We start from the raw sequence: 17,918 nt of genomic DNA, 5'->3' as shown, positions 1-17,918 counted from the left end.
GAAACATAACCATTTCTGTGTCTTGGAAAAAAAAAGTCCCACCCCAATCCACTTAGGATATCAGCATTACGCTGCTGATAGTCAAACCTGTTGATGACAGCAACAAAAACTGAATTACTGAAAGCAAAAGGCTGACTTAAAAGACTTTTAAAGAAGAACTTAAGGATCAATATGAGCACTTCTTGGAGGCAAATTAGAAAAAGATGTTATGTACACATTCATAATAAATACATAATAGTGGTAAGTAACCACCATTTAAAAGACCTGCCCTTCACTCTGCCAGTCAAGTGAAGCAAAGGCCACAAATAACAGCCATAGGATGCCGCATGAAACAGCCTGGATATCCACATCACCAAAGTAGCAAATTGTTTAATATAAACTGTGTGGGGAAATTCCCCATTGGGAAATGCAAACAAATCTAGTGAGTACGTATCATCTTACATACGATGGTACATTCCTATTCCCATCTCTCCCCTCCTGATCCTTACTGGCTAAAGCCAAAAGTGACTAGAAACTCAAGACTACATGGAAGTGTGAGCAGTAATTCCAAACAAGAGCCCATTCTGCCACATCTACATTCAGTAATAGAAACTGTAGAGATGGGGATCATCACATGAACTGTTTAGTCAATCTGAGTGTCGATCTGAAGTTAAGATGGTATGTAAAGAAAAAGGCAATCTATCCTAGATGAATAGTATCCAAATCTGTCACTCATTCACTAGAAATAGGCAGACTTACGCAGGCACTTAATGCCAATTTCAGCTCTCAAAGTGTCTTTCAAGGACGGGAAAGATTGCCTGAGAATAAGGAAACAGTTTTCATGATAAGGTGGAAGTGGAGCCTGGAAGGTTTGTAGAGCCTCTGTGGGATAATAATTGCTGAGGCAAACTTTAGCTGAACAGAGCACTCACTTAGTTTGTTAAATAAATCAAAGTGCAAGCTAATTCTAATTTCAATGTATAAGCATATAGTTCAATCATAGATATTCAGAGATACTAAGGATCCTTTCCCTGTCCTTAGGGGCTCCCTGTTTCAGCTCAGTCTGTGTACTGGAAGCTGGTGCTATACTGGCAGATACACTCAGACACCTTAAGCACCACACCAGCTCACAGAGCAAGGTAAGCACTGGCTCAGCTCAGATAGTTAAGACTTCTAGCTCACACCAAAGTGGTAGAAGAGGTCATGGTAACACCTAACCGCTACCTTAATCAATTCAAGGAGGCCTGAGCACAGATCTTCCATGTTCCAAAAGCTTGATCTGAGGCCAAGCACCATTTTGGATGAAGATGACTTCCTCCCAAGCACCTCCACTAAACTGATGACCTGCACAGAGAATGTAACTTGTCTCACTTGGGAGACCTGTTTCAAACCTTGGCCCACCTTGGCCCATGTCCCAGGCAAGCACCTCACCTATCCAGCTGTAGAGATAATCCCTTAATTGTAGCCTATACAATATGTACTGAGTGTAACCACCAACTATTCTGGGATTTGCAATTCACACACAGGGAAACAAAGCCTAAGTTACTTAAGCCAGGGAAGGATTTAAACCACACTGAACAAAGTCCATAATTTAAACTTTTTGCAGCTTACTTATAGTGAGAAACCATTAGACATTTTATCAAATTAGAGCATTGAACTGTTAAATATTAGGCACATGACCCATACCTAATGTAAAATAAGTTTCTAAAAATGTCCTTAGAAATATTTAGTAGAAAAACAGGTGTAGGGGAGAATTCAAATGTGACCCGTAAGGCCCCAGTATTTAGAAACGAATTGGGATCAGTTCATTCCTCTCCCAAGGGATAGCTTGTATAAATGTAATTCTATGGTTTCATAAAACCAGGTCAAGTTTCTGTCCCTTGAGGTCCTTTGGCAATCTGAAGCATGGCAGCACTTTTTCCTGGCTACAAGTTCAAATCTGCATGCATTCTGGAATTGGAAAAGGAAACGATTAGGTGGGCTGAAAAGAAATACCCATCCCAATTAGAGCACACCTTCCATAAAGGAAACACTTGCATGGGTGAAACAAGATTTCACAAAACAGTATTTACAACCAGTTGGATCTCTTCATTTAAACTGATGAAAACGCTTTTTTCATCTCCAAAAATAAATATCTGTCTTTCAGCAACTGGCACACTAAGTAAAAGAACAGACGACCTTATCACATAACAATGCCAGCAGTTTTAACTGACAACATCTTTCTCCTTCAATGTCAAAATGTTTTACATATGTAGTCATACTTTGGAATATTTGTGAATACACCGATGTTTCACAAGGCATTTCATAACTATTATTTTATTACCTCTCGTGATATCATTGTATTATACTAATCTCAGTAATAAAATATGTAAAATAAGATGCCACAAGACAAAATCACCTAAGGGGTCACTGCAAAAGACAAAACCTTTTTTTTTTTTTTTTTTTTTTTTTTTTTTTTGGCACACCTGCATCAGTAAAGCCTCAGCAGTAGAGCTGAATGCCGGAGAAGCTTCACTCTTGAAGTAACAACCTGAGATTACTGTGTTTAACATTATGTGCGATGTGTACTGGAGCCTGAACCTCCCTACAATGAAGCCAGAGTGATAATGGGTTGATTTTGACTATGCAACTGAGCTACACAAATCACTGCATTTGAGACTGTGGTCCTTCTGGCTCCATCAAGTCTTCCACAGCCTATGTAGAAGTATACATTGGTCACAAACATCTTTAATGCATGCCTGTAAGTCCATGCACACGCCCAAGGTCAGCAGGCAAAAAAGACTGCCCCACCTCAGCCCCCAGGCAGACTGACCTCCACTGTAGCTTCAACATAGGTGGAGCATTCTAAAAGCACATGCAAAGAACACAGCAAGGACAGCAGTCAAGACATTCGCTATCTTTAAGCAAATGGCTCTCCCTGCATGTGTACATCTGAGATCTACATGCTATGGAGCTGGGCTTCTACAGAAGATGAATTCCACCCTTTCCTCCGCTTTCCAACGGAGATGCTAGAGAAGCTCTGAAAGGAAAAATCAATGGAAAGTTTGTTGATTCTCAGTCCCATCACACCTGTTGTACCTTCAGATGGCATCAAGCCAACCCAACAGCTGTGGCTATACCCAAACATCTCTACTAAACTGATGACCTGCACAGGAAATGTTATGACTCCTTCCTTAAATAATAATTTGCATATGTGCTCCTGGAACAGCGATATGCTTCTAAATCAGTATTTCTAATATATTTTCCTCATTGCTTTTAAAAAATATGCTTTCCTTGCACAATACATAGCTGTACTTTAAGCTGTAAATTACTGCAATGGGAACTTCATTTTCTACTACTGTCTTTGTTTTTAACATGGTATTTCGGTATCAACATATTATGAATAGACAGAGTAGAATCAGTGGAATCATAAACAATCTACAACACACAATAGTATAAGACGTTGTATAGTATAGTATGCTTATTTTTTAATCCCGTCTTTTAAAAGCTATGACTACCAGCTTAAGAAAAAAAAGAAAAAGAAAAAAAAAAAAAAAAGAAGAGGAAGAAGAAGAAAAAAAAAAATGGTCCTGCTTTGAATTAGGACATTATACATGGAAATGAGAAGCACTACCATGGCATTAGTTTTGAGTGGTAAATACAGACATGGAGAAATAATAAAGTTCTACATATCATGTGTAGGAAGCGTTGGAACAAGCTAAGAGAGGGAAAAAAAAAAAAGAGAGAACATATACATATGACTTTTCATTTGTATCAGTATATGATACACTTAAGTCCACTTGAGGTATTTTCCTTTCTTCCCCCCTCCCTTTTTTTTATTGTTTGTTTGTTTTGTTTGAAGCAAAAAATGTTAAGGAAACTGAATACAATTGGAAAATGGTTTCATTTCCTTCCCACTAAACTATCAGTGTCTACATGAACTAAAATGTGAAAAGTGACAGTCATGGGCGCACGTCTGTAAGTGCTCATTCCCTTAATAAGAGAAAGGCTTTCTCTTCTGTTCTACAAAAAACGAATACAGGAACCGCTAGCAGGAATTATAAAGCCATGGTTTATAACAAATTCTGATATTCATTCCTACCAAGGACATCACCCTTATTTCTTAATGTTAAAAATGCAGCATGAATCTCCGCTTCACTATTTCATGCAACAAGTGTTATTTACAGGACACTACAACTGAAGTATTTTTACTGCTTTCTAACTGACACAAGACAGCATACAATAATAGAGCTTTCTACCAAATATTTCACTTGGTTCTTTCAAAGGAGAGCTTCTAAATGTATTAGCATATGCTTGGCTTAAAAGATGTATGTGGGCCATTGAAATCAACAGGACTATCCACATTCTTAGAAGAAGGCACGGTTTAAAACCACAGCATTTTTAATGTAAATAGCTAAGTCCTACCCGTGACCTTCTCCAATAAATAAAGATTTTTACAGCAGCCCAGGAGACTGGAAACAAATTACATACTTCATAAAGATAGAGAAGACTGGTATCTATTAAAATACAATAGAAAACTAATTGAAATATAAAGTTTATATTTTGACTGCATTTGAAAAAGCGTAACTCAAAAAAAAAGCAGCTTTTGTAATAGTGCCTTTTTAAGAACACTGAAACTATTAATAAACCCTGACTGGATTTGATACAGATAGAAATGCAGTGCATTCTTTATACATCTCTTAAAAATACAGGACTAATAACCTGAAAGCTCTTTCTATGAACCGTAAGTAAAATCCTCATCTAGCTTCATATTTAAAAAAAAACTCATTACCAAGTATGAGAACAACATGAAATCACGGCTACTAAAGATGCAATTAAATACTAATCAAATATATACTGCCTGCTCCCTTTAAAGTTTACTTTTGACTGCTAATTTATTTTTGATCCCTTACAATTCTTTTATGTAAGATGAAAAAGCCAAGCATTTCCCAAAAGTAAAAGATTTTAAAAATCATTACCATCACACAACAATTTGTATACACAAGCATATTCTGAGACATGTTCCGAACAACAGCTTTTTGGCCAAATGTGGAAAACATGTTTTTGGTGCAGTACCATTAACAAAAGCTCTAACAGGAACGTTATTCAGAGTTACGAACTTCAATCCTGACACTGTAACACAACAAATATGTGGCTGTCAGTTCTCCAGAAATCTTCGCTGCAGTCCTCCTTACTCCTTTCTTCCCTTTTCTCTCCAGCCCCATTCAGCTCCAGCATATAACTCTATCATCTTAAGTTGTCAGCAAGGTAGTTAAGATATTTTCTTCTCTGTATTTTTTGCATTGGGTAAAATCGTAATAAGTAAAAAAGAAAATCAGACTGAAAGCCCAGCTTGAATCCAAGCTTATTTTAGATAAAAAGGAACGTATCTGGCAGAATTTAGCTCCCAGTTCACGCTGCCATGCTTGCTGGATGTTCTTTTCCCATTAAGATGAGAGCGTGTTATAGCAGCAGAATTTTATTCACCCACAGAATTTATATAGTTATTCTATAAATAAACCATATGGCCAAATTCCGCCAGGTGCACCTGTTTGTGAACTACAGCTAATTTTAGCCTTTCAATGAACATAAAAGCCATTCAATGTTTGCAACCAAAAAAAGTACTTATTTTTCATACTTGTATCATTTTCTTCTTCACGAGAGAGATGCAAAATGCATAGGATGCTGAGAAAACATCTACTGTAAACTAGTTTTGCAGTGAACAGGGCACCCTAAGATGGGAAAACGAACGGAAAGCTACATACCCACATGAGAATCCTCATGGTCGCACAGTAAAAGCTTTATTATGGTTTATTAAATCAAAATGATAAATATTAGGAATATTAAAAACAGTTTGGGACTGTTTTACAAAGTTTCTATTTTGTTGTTAATGAGCCATAACACACGGTTCACAGGATCGTCCCGTTTAGTTCTGCCAATTGTACTGTATACGGTCATACACTTGCTGACTGTAGATGTAGTTATCACAAAGCAACATTTAAAAGCAATGTGAGCTGAAATGCAGCCTGTGGTCCATTCCTCGATCACAGCTCACACAGAAGTTCAGGTCAGTGTATCCTGAAGTGCCATTCAGGGCCCTCGTCGCCCAATATCCCATCTCTAAAAGAGACCAATGCAGCTTCACAGAGCAATGTAAGTGCACAGTATTTACAGGTTGTCCTTCCCTGATGCAGCTCATTGCTATCAGTGGTTCAGAGTAAAGAATCTGAAATAGGGACTTAATTACATGCTCAGAACTGATCCTTCCTCTCATGCAGTTCCCTGACAGCTTCTGCTATGGAAACATACCACCATCTTTTCTTTTTCTTCCATTAAATGAATAATAAAAAGATATCTAATGATCTAATGTTTGAAAACACAGCATCAGAGAATCCACAGTTAATGATAAAGCCCCATATACAACAGATTGCACTTCAATACTCCACAGTGCTTAAGAAATGGAGCATCAGCATTGGTTATGCCCCAAACTGAGCCTCGTATCAGAGACATAAGCAGAATGCAGGGAGTGAGCTACGGACAAAGTAACTTCAGGAAGCACAGCGCGTTTTGTCACTTTGAGTCACAGACATATTTTGATTGTAAAACTAAATATTTTGGTTTACACTTCAGGATTTTTGTAAATAATTTAAATGATAATGGACAAAAAAAAATTCTTCCTTAATGCATACTGGAGAAATTATATATATACAAATTAACTCTGTGGATCATAATAGCTTTTGCAGATGAATCTTCAGCTCCATCAGTCATATTTCAGCAACTAAAAATTTGCTGTCAATTCCTATGATGTCCATCCCACATTACAGTGCTGCTACCGAACACACACATAAAGATTACTGAAAAAATTACTCTGCAGTACATAATTTGCAAAAGGTTAATAACTATTTGGAAACAATGGGTGGAATTAGCTCCTAATGCAGAGCAGATGCTCAAAACGTTAGTTTTAAAAGAGATCATATTTAACTTATAAAGGAACAAAGAGGATCTCAATGTAGTTCTGTCGCTTAAAAGCAGGCAGAGGCTGCCGTAGTTCCAGACCCACTGCTCGCACCGCACTGATGGAGCTCGGCAGTTCCCGCTGAGCCCTCCTGCACCAGAGATGCACCTCTGCATGCAGCCCAACTGCACCGCTCCTCTGCCCCGATGCGGGACAGCCCGGGGGATGCGGTGGCACGGACGGCAGCAGCTATTTAACAGACCGAGTTCTCGAGAAGGATATTCACGTTGAACACAGCGTATGAGAATTCAGTGCTTCACGTGGGATTCACTTCAGATGATGAAACACAGCGATGGGCAAAACCAGCCCTCTGGAACGATAGTAGAACCCCCTAAGTGGCAGTCGAACAGAAATCATCATCCCCGGCCAACACTCGGAAGACACTCCGACTGTAAAGTCTTAGGCACAGGGAGCAGATGAGACCGCTCCGAGCCGGGGAACTGCTGAGGGAAGCGCCGGGAGCGCGCGGCGGCCAACAGGGGGCAGCTTCCGCGGGAGCGCGCCCCGCCGGCACCACACGGCACGGCGCGGCGCGGCCCTGAGAGGTGAGCCCCGGCCCGGAGCGGCACGGGTACGTTCCCAGCGCTGGGAGCTGCGGGGAAAACAGCGTTCAGGCCGGACGGAGAGCCCCGTTCGTGTGCGGGTAGTCCCGGAAAGGGAGCGCAGGCCTACGTGGGAACTTGGTGTCTGAGTTTGTGGAGATAAAGAACTTTGCACTGTGACCGTATGACGCTCTGCTTTCAGACAGACCGCTCTCTTCAGTAAAGTTGATGCAGAATCTACAACAGGATGTACGGTTTTTTATTAGCTACAACCTTAAAAAAAAAAAAAATCCTGAACAGTACTCACAGCTATAAAGGAGGAGTTAATAGAATTGAATGAATACTTCAGGAAAACGAAAACCCAGGAGATGTCCCCGTGCCCAGCAGCGCCCTTGCAGCGCCCATCAGGCAGCACGGTGTGGCACGGAGCTCCCTCCTTCCCCAGGTGTCAGACGCTGGGCTGCTGCCACTGCCAGAGCATCAGATTAAGGGGATAAACAGGCTGCTCTGTTGTAGCCATTGTGCTCCAAAGACCGCAGCTTCTCCTCTACAGTATTTACCAATAAATAAATGCCGTGAGATGGGTGTTGAAGTTCTGTTCTCGCATGCGGCTGGAGCCCTGATGGTTGTTCTAAACGTGCATAAGCTACCTCCGCACCTCTCACTCCTTTGTAGGTACTACAATTTATCCCCCGGCCTTCCAGAAGTCTCCTTTGCTCATAAAACCCACCGTATTTCTGCAGATTATGTTATATTTTAGTAATCGGCAGCAAGAAGGGAGGTCATCACTACATACCCACGTACGGTATATTTGGAATTATTTGCAGCTGCACTGCTGACAGGTTCATTTAAACTACCTGCGATCTGCACTAACCTATCTGGGTGAGATGCTCCCTTAATTAATACCAACAGGAGGAAAACAATGTGAGCGCTCAGCAAACACACACACACACGCCAGGTCCACATCGCTGAGAGCAGCAGAAGCTACAGCAAGGAGACTGCAAGAAGGGCTTTGAGGAGAACTGCTTCACGTTGGGAATCTTTCCCCTCTGCACTCCCAATCAATGGGGTTGTTTTCCAAAATTTGTAAACAACTCCCAAACAGTGCAAATAACTCTCTGCTTTAAGTATGAATGTCAATGAACTCATTCAAATCATCCTGAAATGTCAGCAGAGATTAACACGTCCTGGCCACGGGAGGGAGGTCAGAGGAAGGCACGCTCTCAGCCTGCCATGGGCACGATCCAAAGCCAATCTAAGTCTATGGGAAATTCCAGGAAGGGACCAGCATGTCAAAATTCCACGGCAAGCGCTGGAGACACAAGAGACCAGAACAATCTGGGATCAATAGCTTCCAGGTCATTAATCCAATGCAGGTGACATCCAGTGCACAGAGCACTGCTCTGCTCCACGGACACATCCAGGAAACCTGGTGCGATTGGCATCCGATAGCTTTGAATATTTTTCGTGTTTTGCCTTTACACTTCTCCTATTTGTTTGGCATATGGCTTTCTAGCATCCCATTAATGTCAAACCGTTTAATCATAATGCAGGCTAAACGCACAGTTTGCTATTTCCTGGATTTCTGTTTGGCAACTGATGCTTTTTATGGGGAAAATAAAAGCAAAGGTCAGTAGGACCAGAAAAGAAAAGTCATCCTCCATAGCGGAAGGCTGTTTTTCCAGTGAACTGATACAGAGCCTAATTTAGAAAAAGGTCCTTTAGTATCATGTTATTATTAGTAGTATCACAAATAAACACAGAAACCAATTCACTTTACAGAACTCCACATAAAGCATTCAATAGAAAATCCCTTGGTGTTTCATTGATTTTTGGTTTATCGATTTTTTTTTTTAATAGCAATATCGCAGTTAAAATGTATCATTTTGGTGAAACACATCTAAAACTTTTCTACCCTGAAATAAGTTATTACAAATGATTTCCACAGCGACTGGCAACTAACGACTCCATCCATTTAAAGAACAGCAAAGCAATAGCTTTATTTGGATGCCTTTTTTGATTAAACAACCTATTAACCTTGATGAAGCCTTCCAAAAAGGGATTAGTGTATTTGAGTGCATCAGCTGATTATGAGAGAAATACAACAGTGATAAGATGCTGGATCATAATTTCTCCATCTGAGGACTGTAGCAATTGAGCCGCTGGTTTGGAGCTGGCTCTTCCAGCTCCATCTCCGCAGCAGTGTCCGCTCAGACACAGACAGACATCGCCCAGCAGAGCAGAGCCCGGGAAGGTCACTGCAATCGCTGCACCGAGTGGATCACAATGCCCTACGTAACCGCTGTACAGTCAGAAATAATTACAAATAATTAGCTTGTAAGGAACGAAGAGCCAGAATGAAACGTATCGGAGAGGAAACCCAGAAAGTAAATACAGTTTGATGTTCCGATGGTATCATCCGTTCTGACCCAAACTCACTGACCCACCTTCCTTTATCTTTCTATACCGTAATAACGCATTTTGCATACCCATCGCAAATCCTTCCCATTAAGTTATTTGCTTAATGGACGTATAAATATGTCTACTACAATTATGCTTTTTAAGGGTCAAATCCCATCCACTCCTGAACCCACGCCTGTAATTCCCACTGTGCTGGATGGCAGCACGGCACAGACCTGTGTTGCTGGAAGGCGGCCGGCACAGCGGTGGTGCCACAGCCGTGCCCTGCTGCTGTGCCAGCCCCATGCCATGCCGGGTACGGGGACCTGCACCCGCCCTGCCCCCAAAGAAAACTTTCTCCCTTTTGTACTCCCACGTGTCGAAGTTATGTATGGCATACTGCGAGTGTGACAAAATGAAACTTCCACCAGTTTAAGGAGCAAATGTTGAACTCCTGCAGAGCTCTGACAACAGAAACACCTATCGACGTGTGCTGCAACAACGCAGTTCCCAAAGTTGGGGTTCTGTCAGTACTGGGAGTTCGCCGGGCCAAGAATGCGATGCGATGGAGCTCCATCCATCCGCCCACCCATCTCTCGGTGCCACCCCTGGCCCAGTCCGTGCGGGGAAGCAGAGCACATCGCCCCGCAGCTAACACGAAACCGCACGGGATTGATTCCCCACGTGCCGGCTCCTGCTGCACCCCGAGATGTGGTAACGAGGAGCCGAGAGCGGCAGCGGGACCCCGCGGGTGCCCCCTCCTCAGCGCGGGGCCAGCGGGGTCACGGCGGCGGTGCTGACCCTTACGGACCCCCCTCCCGTAACCTACAGACGCGGAGGTAACAGCCTCACGCTTTCTCCCCGAGCGGGCTGCAGCCGCGGCAGGAATTTCCTCTTTCGCCAGCTCCTTCTGCTTCTCCCCGCTCGCCGCCAACTTTGGGGCTTCCCCCCCGCCCCCTCCCCTACGCCCGACCCCAGGGTGAGGGGGGCCGGGAGCGCGCCACCGTGCGCGCCCCCTGCGCGCGTCCCCGTCGCCCCCCCTCCCCCCTTCCCCCCGCGCCGCAGCCCCGCCAACCCGCTCGCACCTGCTCGGCCCCGCGCCCCCTGCCCCGAGCGGAGCCCGCTCCTCCCCGCCCGCCATGTGGCGGCCGCACAAAAGTGTGTGACAGCGCTCGGCGGCCCAGCGGCCTCCGGGCAGCGCCTCACCCCACGGGCACGTACCCCCCCGCCCCCCCGCTCCCCCATCCGGCCGCTTTTCCACAAGGGTTAAAGCTGCACCCCAGCGGCACTTGGGGCCACACCTCGGCCCGGGGGGGGGGCAAAGGGGGGGGGGGGGGCACGGAGCAGGGGACAGCTGCGCGGCGCGTAGGGCAGGGGGCAGAGCCGCCCCCCCCACCCCCCCACCCCCGGGCCGGCAGCGGGGAGCGGCGCCGCACCGCGCGGGGGTGGGACGGGGGCGGGGGGCCGCGCGCGCGGCTCGCGGCGGTACCTGGCGTTGGTGCAGTCGTTGTAGAGGGTCTCGAAATCCTTCCGGGAGATGAGTTTGCAGCGGTTGACGCCGGGCTGGATGGCCCCCAGCCCCCGCAGGATGCGGACCTGCTCCACGTTGCAGACCACGGGCGTGATCTCCAGGCGCTTCAGCTTGGTGTAGACCGTGTGCAAGCCCCCCACCAAGTGCTTCAGGAAGAGGTCGAACGCCTGGGGCAGGCAGATGAGCTCGCAGCCCTCCACGGTGAAGGAGGCCACTTTGGCCCCCCTCAGATCCACCATCTTGCACTCGTTATTCTGGGGGGTGTTCTCCACCGGGGACGGGGTCGAGTACACGGGCTTGCCGGGCAGGCTGCCGGCCGCGCCGGCGTTGGGCGTGGAGGTGCCGGAGGTGCCGCCGCCGGTGCCGCTGCCCAGGCTGGGGCTGCCGCCGCCGCCGCCGCTGCCGCCGCCTCCGCCGCTGCCTCCGGTGGTGGTGGTGGTGGCGGTGGAGGTGACTGTGGCCGCCGCCGCCGCCGGCGCTGCGATGGGCTCCGGGCGGAATAGGTTTGTCCCCGAGGCGGGCGGCGGGGGAGCGATGGCCGGAGCCGGAGAGGAGGTGGCGGCCGCCGAGGAGGTGGTGGTGGTGGTGGTGCAGGCGGCAGAAGTTGAGACCGGAGGCTGAGGGGGGACCAGCGGGGCCGGAGGGATCAGCGCAGCCGGAACGGCCATGGTCACATATACGGCGGGGGGGGGCAGGGAGGGGGAAAGTTCCCACACACGCGCGCAGGAGAAGGGGGAAAATTAAAAAAAAATATATATCTATTAAAAAAAAAAAAAAAAAAAAAAAGGAGAGGAGAAGGGAGGAGGAGGGGGAAGAGAAGGGGGACAGCCCCGCTCAGGTGCTGCGGCAGCGGGAGAGCAGAGCAGGGACGGAGTGAGCGCCGAACGCACAAAGTGTCCCGCGAGCGGGGCCGGAGGAGGAGGAGGAGGAGGAGGAGGAGAGAAGTCCGCTCCGGGCGGCGGGGCCGGGGCGAGGGGAGGGGGAGGGCAGCTCCTGCCTGCGGCCCCGCGCTAGCACCGCGGCGAGGGCGACCGGGAGAAGGAGGAGGTGTGGAGGACCCGGGCTCTCTCCGGCGAGTACATTGATCAAAGATTGAGAGGGGAATGACAGAGAGAAAAAGAGCCGGGAAGTGCCGCCGCCGCTGCCGCCCGCTCCGGACGAGTTGTTGTTGTCACACGGCGCGGGGGGCGGAGCTCCGGCAACTTGAAATACCCTTTGAAGCGGCGCAGGGCTCGCTCGCGGCATTAACCCGAATTACCCAACCAGGAGCCCGGAGCGGGGGCGCGGGGAGCAGTGTCTCTCTCTTCCCCCCCCTCCCCCCCCTCGCCCCTCGGAACCGTTAGATGACATGTTTCAGGTTTCACCCCGCCGCAGACGGGATGTAATTTCCCCAGCCCGTGTCGGCAGCCGCTTGTCAGCGCTCCGCGGTGAAGCGCGAGCGGCTCCGCTCCCCACAGCGCGCCGCGCTCAGGGCGGCGGGCGGGAGCGGCGCTGCGGCGGGCTCGGCGTCGTGGCCGCCGTTGTTCCCCCGTGAGCGGAGCGCCCCCTCCCGGCGGGGCGGGAGCAGGGCAGCGCCGCGCCGCTTTGTGTCGCTCCGGAGGGCGGGCGTCGCGCCACAGGTGGCGGGGCCGCCAGGTACAACGCGCGGAGCCGGGCGCGGCGCCGGGCACACATGCGCAGTGGCGCGGCCCGCGGGTTGCGCGCGGGGTCTGTGTGGCTCTAAGGGCCGGAGCCGTAGCTCCGGACGGAGCTGTGAGGCAACGTGGGGTGTTTGGGTCGGTCTTGCGGGCCGCCGGCTTTGTGCTGCTCCTGTCGAGGGCGCTTTACAGTTGGGAGGGGTGAAGAAATGGCCCTTCGTGCCGTTGGGCACGTGCAGAAGTTGGGTTAATGCGTGTCTGAGGCTTCCAGTTTCAGAAGTACAAGTTATGCGCTTAATTGTGATGCATGTATGTGCCCATAGCTGCTGTAGCTTCTCTAAATGTGTTATTATGTGCGATATGACTCACAGGATGACACATCTTCTGAGTGGATAATCTCACTGTAGTAATTCCACGCAGGGAATTTCCATGCGATTCTCATATGACCTCCTGCTCACTGTGCTCCGGCTGTAATGGATGGGCGTTTGTGGTCTGGTACCAGGAAGGGTTCATCCAACTGTGAAATTTCAGAAATCCTACACCAAAGTATTTTAAACTGGCAAATACAGCCAAGGAAACACACCGTGGCTTTTGTTTTGAGATCTTGTGCACCCACGGTGGTGCAGGACATCCTCCAGCATACGGTTCCCTGCTTGTTCTCCTGGAGAAGCTCACGCAACCTCAGTCCCAGAGGCAGCACCTAAAGTTGACATAAAAACTGGAATACACTGACAAACATAGAATGCACCATGTTCAGTTGTAACAGAACAGCTCTATCCATGCTTTCTTTGCCTCAGTACCCCTTTCCAGCTCACCTTCTCTTGTTGTGAAGACCAGATGAGCTCCTTGAGAACCAAGACAGAGCCAGGAACAGGATATTGACACCCGGAGAGCAACTGAAACCTTAATGAGAAAACCTATTGTGTTGTATACGGCCTGCCTTCCTGCAAGGTGCTGCACACGGGACCTTCTTGTCTTCTCGTTGTGTGCCCTCATGGACGTACCTTCATCATCATTCGTTATAGAGAAGACGTAAGTTTGAAAGGGTTTACCACCACAGTTTCGAGTTAATCTTCCTCTTTTGAATGGAACAATGGGATTAGAAACCCAGAAATAAGGAAATTTATGGAAGGGCTTGAAGCTCCTGGAAACTTCCAGCTCGGTAAGTGCTCCCAAACAGCTGGGTTTGTTCTAACACGCAGACACACCAACACACCCTGAGACGGCTGGTTGTGAACTTTCTCTAGGTTGCGTTTCCGTTCCTTGCTGCCCCTTCCTGCAGCGATATTGTTGGGTGTTTTCTTTGTTGCCCTCAGTCGGTATCAGCAAAACTCCAGTGACTGTAACTGATATTTGAAAATTCTCCCTGTGTCATGCGAAGACTTACCGTGCTGAAATCAATAAGACTGTTTAAAATTCAAAGACCTGCAAATCGTTCTGTTTGTCCTTTGATAGGGCCTGGGCTGATTAAAATGCGACCAAGAAAGCTTAATTGCTGCACTAATTAAGAAGTCTTTAATTTCTTTCCTGGAATATTGTTTGAAGCTGGGTTTCTGCTCTGCACATAGCACTGTTCAGGGCAGGGATTCGCTCTGCTTCTCTGTCTCTTTTTTTCTTTTGACAATTTCAGTATAATAAAATGTATGTTAAAGCAGTAAGATGTATTGACAATGATTGTAATTTATTACTCAAAAAAAAAAAAAAAAGAAGACTGATACAGGGTTCACTATTGTATTAAATTACAATTTTGAGGGCAGCTGTAAAGGGTGAAATGAAATTAGAAAATGCATTGTAGTTGTTGCGTTTCAAGGAATCTGAGTACCTGACTGACAGGAGGTCGGGCAGCACACCAGTACCTCCCGTTTCTTCTCTTAGTATTGATAATTAAAGATTTTAATTCATTCAGGGAAAAAGGAAAAAAAAGAAAAAGAAAAGAGAGATACATGTGTGCTGAGTGAATGTGAAGGAATGGACGGGGGGATGCGCAGCGGACAGGCACATGGTGGGGATGAATTGTGCATCATCACATTAACTTCGTGTACAATATTTTTCCCTGCATTTCTTTTGACTTCATTCCTCCAAAAAAAAAAAAAAAAGCATTTCTCTCTTGTGTCTTGTCTTATGCTTTTCAGTGACTTGTTTTGTTCCCCAGTTTCCAAAGAGAAGAAACTCCATCATTTCACAAAGCTTTCTGCGTGATCAATAGAGTCACGCTTTAGGTTTAATCGTGCTGCATTACAACTCAGGCAAGCAACTGCTGAGCAGGAGGCTCAGACAGGAACAGGCACTGCGAGGAGAAGGTAAGTTCTGTTCAGCTGTCACTCCCCGGATTCACAGGCAGCATCCTACTTCCAGGAGCTCTCTGTTATTTGGAAGAAGGCTGAGAAAGAGGGAGGGACCTTGTACATCCCCCCCTGCATTACTCAGGAAAACACTGGGAGCCTGGGACCGGGTCCCTCTTTCCCTTTCCACCAGGGTATTTGCTGAACACTGCAAAGTGCTGAATGCAGTCGGGGTCGGTGTACAGTGTTGCACCAGCAATAAGAGACTGGGGACCGCAGTGCTGTTTTTCTAATTGTTGCATTGTAGTCAAATTAGCACAGACCTCGTCCAACACAAATACAAACTGGATTCCTTTCGGTGACAGGACGAGCAGATAACACGCTTAGCAGATACAGAGGGAGATTTGCCATTCTGAGCACGACGTCACGCTAATTGTGTTTACTCTAATTGAAAGCGAGGTTTGGGGGAACCTGAAATTACTCATAGGGTATTTTTAATAACTGAATAATAATAAAGTGCAGCAAACGTTGATCGCAAACCTTTTGGTCTTTCAAAATCTATTGGAAAATTAAATGAAAAGTGGAGTTTGGTACAAACAATGCCCCAGGGCAAAAAACAACTAACACGAGATTTTCCAGTCCAGCCATAACACAAATCAATTGGAGCACACTCCTATGGCCAGACTGCCAGATTGTTATGACTGCTAATTCACTCCATCAAACAGTGCATTAGCACACCCAGCACAAACAGCTCCAACAATAGCGTGCACTTCTGAGCAGCGCACCATATATCAGCAAAAGTCCAGAATGCATGGCAGGGCTGCTTACACACTGTGCTTATGGCACGTTGTATTTATGGATGGGGCATTAGTAACAAATAATGATACTAATAAAGAAAAGGAAGAATGGAAGTGAAGAAACTTCAGGAACCTTCAAAAACAACTTTCAGAAGTTACAGCGCTGGCAGCACGTTGCTACCTGGGCTAATTGCTGAACGTGCGGATCACGGCGAGGCAGTGGGAAGCGGCGGCTGCGCGTCCCAGCGCGGTACCGGCGCGGCTCTGCGCCCGGCAGTTCGCACACGGCCCCGCTCACGCAGCCGCTTTGCGCCGGCACTGCTCCGCGGGGCCCCGCGCTGACTGCGGGGACGTTCACTGCCGAGCGGAAGGGTCCGGCCCCAGGGAGCGCCCCTCGGTGCTCCCCCTTCATCCTCACCAGCACTGAGCTCTACCTCCGGGGATGCGGTGATGCTCCGGCCAAGAGGCGATGACCGACGCTCGGCAACCTCCGCATCCTTCCCCCGCACCCGACACACGCGCACACGCGTATATATATGCAAATTGCGGACACTCAGCGCCAATTAAGCTCCTCGCCTATTTACAAATTCCTGTTTTCTTCCTAAGTCGCACTTGTGACTTCGGAGAATATATTTCAAAGTCAGTACCTAAAAAACCCGGCGCTGCGCGGAGCCGTGCGCTCATGCCGCGGTCCCGGAGCCCCACGGCGCAGCGCTCGGCTCCCCCCCGCGCTGTACGGCCGCGGCGATGGAGCAGGTGAGCGGCACTGCCTGCCACGTTCCCATCCGACTGACAGCCAATGGAGAGAGCTGCGGTGGCGGCAGGGAAATTATACCCGACTTCCTTGCGTGAATCGAATCGGGGCTGGGACAGATGGAGATGTGATGAGAGCGTAACTCGAGTGATGCTCTCAGAGGTCCGCAGCCCTAATTCCCCTACCAACAGGTAGGAAAAGTCTCTCGGAGCAGGAATGCTGAAGTGCAAAGCCCTGCCATTAAATTGTCAGTGGGGATAGCATCTGAGATGCCCTTTCCCATGAATGTTCTCTTAGAATTAGTTCTCTCCTCCGCTCCATCTCCAGTTCCTAACCCAGGCTGACCGAAATGAAGCGGCCCGACATAAGCGCTCCCGACCCAGGCTGACCCACTATCAGCGCTCCCGGTCCCCACGGTGTCCCGATTCAACCCCCGCTCCCGGTCCCCCCGCCCCACCGGGGGGCTCCGTCCTGCCGCCCGCGGGCGCTCCGGGCCGGGGGAAGCGGCGGGGCTCAGTGCCCCCGGCAGCGGTCGGGCGCTGACTGCTGCCTTTAATGGTAAGAGGAATAAATGCACACGGGGCTCTTTTTTAGATGTGGGCTGACAGCCTGCGAGACCCAAGTTTTCCTCCTCGAGTCGCTTAAAGCCAAACTTTGTAATTGTTCTTAGATGGGGCGGGGGAAAGAGGAACCTTTCAGAGTCGGAGCCCCTGCTGGAAAAGTTAGAGAGAACTCCGGGTAAGAGGTAAGAGGGGGATGCTACAAATGGAAGTGCTGACACAACCTTAACCACGGCGTGTAAACGGCCGCGCTATAATATCCATTAAGCAGAAAGAAAAATAAGATGGCTGATCAATAATTTATACAAAGAGTACCAACTGCAGCCATAATAACTGCAATGTTTGCGAAGCAATCTCTCGCTCTCCAGGCTTAACAGTAAACTAGCGGGGCTGTTAATTTCCAACTCCTGCAGATAAGAATACAAACAAATTACTTAAACTT

General features: G+C 47.8%; 2 protein-coding genes across 8 annotated transcripts in view; one reads left to right on the top strand and one right to left on the bottom strand.

Annotated features, from left to right (window-relative positions):
* The window catches only part of DACH1 (dachshund family transcription factor 1), a 369,319-nt gene extending 356,691 nt beyond the window's left edge, over nt 1-12,628 (bottom strand). For 6 of the 7 annotated variants that reach the window (XM_015275195.4, XM_015275204.4, XM_015275226.4 and 3 more), the window contains exon 1: nt 11,405-12,628. In XM_015275195.4, coding sequence (XP_015130681.1) covers nt 11,405-12,114 — 710 coding nt within the window. In that variant the 5' untranslated portion in view covers nt 12,115-12,628. The remainder of the gene's footprint in view (nt 1-11,404) is intronic. The other variant, NM_001199446.2, reaches the window with a different exon arrangement.
* LOC121106754 lies at nt 9,728-14,741 on the top strand. Its single transcript, XM_040647376.2, has 2 exons — nt 9,728-10,754; nt 13,504-14,741. The coding sequence occupies exons 1-2, from the start codon at nt 10,471-10,473 to the stop codon at nt 13,604-13,606; spliced, it is 387 nt and encodes a 128-aa protein (XP_040503310.1). The 5' UTR covers nt 9,728-10,470; the 3' UTR covers nt 13,607-14,741.
* The last annotated feature ends 3,177 nt before the right edge of the window (nt 14,742-17,918 follow it).

The sequence above is a fragment of the Gallus gallus genome, chromosome 1 (genome assembly GCF_016699485.2).
Source record: "Gallus gallus isolate bGalGal1 chromosome 1, bGalGal1.mat.broiler.GRCg7b, whole genome shotgun sequence".
NCBI classification, from domain to species: domain Eukaryota; kingdom Metazoa; phylum Chordata; class Aves; order Galliformes; family Phasianidae; genus Gallus; species Gallus gallus.
Note: the sequence above shows the minus strand (reverse complement) of the source record. Positions and strands in the feature narration are given on the sequence as shown.

What these genes read in the sequence shown, in the direction of transcription:
- LOC121106754 (XM_040647376.2), top strand. Translation starts at nt 10,471, where the DNA reads ATGCGATGCGATGGAGCTCCATCCATCCGCCCACCCATCTCTCGGTGC. An exon ending in CGTAACCTACAGACGCGGAG is followed by an intron (nt 10,755 to 13,503) that starts GTAACAGCCTCA and finishes AATTCCACGCAG; the next exon opens with GGAATTTCCATGCGATTCTC.